Source organism: Crocodylus porosus, unplaced genomic scaffold, assembly GCF_001723895.1.
Source record: "Crocodylus porosus isolate Cpor-Errol unplaced genomic scaffold, CroPor_comp1, whole genome shotgun sequence".
Taxonomy (NCBI): Eukaryota; Metazoa; Chordata; order Crocodylia; family Crocodylidae; genus Crocodylus; species Crocodylus porosus.
This window is the reverse complement of record NW_017728927.1, coordinates 1,306,510-1,310,348: the sequence shown is the minus strand read 5'-3', so window position 1 is coordinate 1,310,348 and position 3,839 is coordinate 1,306,510. Positions and strand designations below refer to the sequence as shown.

Sequence of the window (3,839 nt, the reverse complement as noted above, 5' to 3'; positions counted from 1 at the left end):
TATACACATTCCCACAACTATATACTGACAGACCAAATGCAAATATTGACTACATGTGCTGCACCTATAAGCTCTGTTTACATATAGAGTGTGTAGATATGTCTGGTTTTCACATGTATGAATAAAAGCAGATTTATATGTATCTATAAAATACATACATCATTATATGCAGAGATGGAAATACGTCCTTTTTATATTGTTTCTATTACCTTATCTGTTGTGCTCCTACCATCTGTTGGACTCTGCCTATGCTCTGTCTCTGCAGGTGAGCCAGGTAGGGTGAGCTATGCCAGCTTCATTATGCCTACCCTGTTTGGTATCATCTGCCTCCTGGGTATCTTTGGCAACAGCCTGGTGATCTGCAGAGTCTTTAAGAAATCCAGCCCCAACAGCAGCGTCCCAGATATCTTCATCATCAGCCTCTCCATGGTGGACCTGCTCTTCCTCTTGGGCATGCCCTTCCTCATCCACCAGCTGCTGGGCAATGGAGCCTGGCACTTTGGGGAGACTATGTGCACCATCATCACTGCCCTGGATGCCAACAGCCAGTTCACCAGCACCTACATCCTCACTGCCATGTCCATTGACCGCTATCTAGCCACTGTGTATCCCTTCACCTCCACTCGCTTCAGGAAGCCCCCTGTGGCCATCCTTGTCATCTGTGGACTCTGGGCCCTCTCTTTCCTCAGCATCACTCCAGTATGGATGTATGCCCAGCTCATCCCTCTGCCTGGAGGGCTGCGTGGCTGTGGGATTCAGCTGCCAGACCCACAGAGGGACATTTACTGGTACACCCTCTACCAATTCTTCCTGGTCTTTGCCATTCCTTTTGCCCTCATCACTGTGGCATACAGAAGGATCCTGCTTAGGATGGCCAGGTCCTCAGAGGCACTCACTGGCCAGAGAGGTGCCAGGACCCGCACCAAGAAAGTGACCCGCATAGCTATTGCCATCTGCCTGGCCTTCTTCATCTGCTGGGCACCTTTTCATGTTCTGCAGCTGGTACAGCTAGCCATGAGTCACCCTACCCTGCCCTTCTACTATGCATACAATGTGGCCATCAGCCTGGGTTATGCCAACAGCTGCCTGAACCCCTTCATCTACATTCTTCTGGGCCAGAACTTCCGCAGGAAGTTGGTTGTCTCCGTCCGGCCTGCAGCTGCAGGAGAAGAGGCTTCCCCAAATGAAGACAAGAATGCACGAGGGGACCCTAGCGAGTCAGGGCAGCCACTGTTGCACCTGGTTTCTGTCTCCAGCAGGTAGAGAGACCTGAAGGGAATGGGAGAGCCTCACACAGCCTTGGCCAGAGCTGCTGCACCTGTGCCAGTTATAAACATTCCCTTCCTTCCCTCACTGGACATGCACACACATAGGTGGATCCAAAATGTTATACAAGGGGCTGCAGGAGCAGCCACTGGTATGGCATGGGTGGCTGTACCCCCACTCCTAGCTCCCCCACCCGGGATGGGCAGACCACACTGCAGGAGCAGCAGCTGGAGTCTTTAAGTCCCCAAATCAGGTAAGAATCGGAGTCACTCTCCACATGAGGATCCCCTCCTTTCCTCTCCATGATCAGCAACACAGTTTCTCCCCCACGTTTGCTCCTCCGCCACCACCTGCCACTGACACTGTCCCCAGCTGCCCTGGGAGAGCTCCAGAGCTGCTTCTGCCCCACTCCAGCAGGGCTGCATGGGGAGTCAGGCTCAGCTGGACACAGTGGCGGCAGCAGCAGCAGCAGCAGGCAAGTTACCCCTCCCTGAGCCTGCTTCTGGGCTGGCAGGGAACACAATGGGGAGGAATTAGGCAGGGAGGAAGAACCTGCTTGCCACTGATGTTGTCTCTTGCTGAGCCCAGCTCCCCATGCAGCTTGACTGGAGCAGGACAGGAGCAGCTCTGGAGCTCCCCCAATTCCAGAGCAGCTGGGAACAGAGGCAGCAGCTGGAAGGGGAGGGGGCAAATGGAAGGAGAAGGGAGGGAATGTGCCACTGAACACAGATGGGGGAAAGCAGGGAGGAATTATCTGCTTCAGGGGCTTTAAAAAAGTTCCCAGCTGCTCCCACAGCATGGTCTGAAAGGGGAGTGCAACTGCACTCACACTGGAAACACCCCTGCACACACACACTCAACTTCTATGGACTGACCCTCCAGAGCTGATCTTGGCTTCTCTGAGCAGCATAGAGATTTCTATAGGGTCAGCAGTTGGGCTGGGGTTCTAGCTGTCACTGATCCAATTTACACGCTCACTTTCAGCTTTCCCCAGGTAGAAATGAATTATTTCTCCAGCCTTCCCCCCAGCATATGACAGCCGGTTCACAGTACCCTCACAAAAAGTCCCAGGCACTAATTAGTTCAATCTTGTCATTAAACGCCATACAAGCGATGTGCCAGGATGCAGAGGCACTACCATAATATTAAATTTGAAGTGAGTTTCAATACAGTTTCTTGCTTTAAGCACATTAAGAAAAAAGGCTGAAGATCATCTCTGATCTTTTTCCCTCTGGGTGCAGACCAGGGTGCAGCAGCTGAGAATGTCATTGTTGCATTGCTTAGAAAAGGTATAGTGCAACAACAGTTCTCTCAGCTGCTCTAAACAATGAAACAACAGGCTTGTCAGCTGCTCTACTGATATTAATCCATCTACATGTGATCATCATTAACAGTGGCTTATCATTTGCTGTCATTTTATAATCATGAGAATTGGCCTGTTTCTAGCACAATCAACCGCTGAAGCACCTGGAGAATAACTTCAAATGCATTTCAAATGAAAAACAACCAAAAAGCCCCTTCACAGTTCCTCCGAGAAGCGTTTCTGAACTGTATTTTTGCAGAACTACAGCAACACGAGTTGCAACGAGACACTGTCTCAAAATAATAATTGGATGCTATTTGCATCATTAAAAAGCACTGGCAGTATATCTTATCCACGTTACCATCACCAAGGCACTTTCCCAAAGGACTGAAGCAATTCTTTAACAAAGGTAGATCTCCAAAGCACTACGGCACAGATTTTCAAGAGTCATTTTGTGCAACTCAGATTTTTGATGCCCAACTAGAGATACTTTAAAGGTGGCCAGTTTTCAAGGACTGAGTACCAAACCTTTGAAAACTGAGCCTCTTTAAAGTATCTCCATTTGGGCACCCAAAAATCACCAGGCATTTACTTGAAAACACCAGCTATTATTCTTATGAATACAGTAGCAAGTGCCTAGAGCCTTAAAGATAATAGAGAATGGAAAAGGAAAGAAAATTAAAGTTTCTATAGTACTCATCTTTCCTACCATTTATCAAAATTTATATTCAAAATCTAGGCTTCTTTGGTATTTTTAAGGAGTCTGCTTTTCAATAGTGGGTCAATAATATCAGTGTAAGGTAAGCCTCATAAAAACAAAATCAAATTTCTTTATCAAGTTTTATGTAACTAGAACTGTAAAACATCCAAAATCATTTTCCAAAGCATTTTCTTGTAGAAGTTACTAATGATGATTTGATCCCTGACTTACTCTGTTCAGGTTCCTAAATGGAGCTCATTATTGTAGTTTTCAAATCTGTAACAAGAGACAGAAGAAATGCATTGCTGATTATTTTATATGCACTGTCTTAATCTAAATTGCGATTAGCCCCCCAGGAGCTATTCAGTTAGTTTAGACAATTTAATGGCATGCTGAGTCAACATACAACCGTTCAAAACCAGTGGGGTCCCTCAAGGCTCTGTCCTTGGACCCATACTGTTCAACATCTTCATTAACGATGTGGACACTGGAGTCAGGAGTGGACTGGCCAAGTTCGCTGATGACACCAAACTTTGGGGCAAAACATCCACGCCAGAAGATAGGCGGGTG

At 47.4% G+C, this 3,839-nt stretch overlaps 1 protein-coding gene across 1 annotated transcript; it reads left to right on the top strand.

The window, feature by feature from the left end:
• Positions 1-285: 285 nt before the first annotated feature.
• LOC109314772 (melanin-concentrating hormone receptor 1-like) lies at positions 286-1,263 on the top strand. Its single transcript, XM_019542106.1, has one exon. It carries the CDS (start codon positions 301-303, stop codon positions 1,261-1,263), a length of 963 nt encoding a protein of 320 aa, XP_019397651.1. The 5' UTR covers positions 286-300.
• The last annotated feature ends 2,576 nt before the right edge of the window (positions 1,264-3,839 follow it).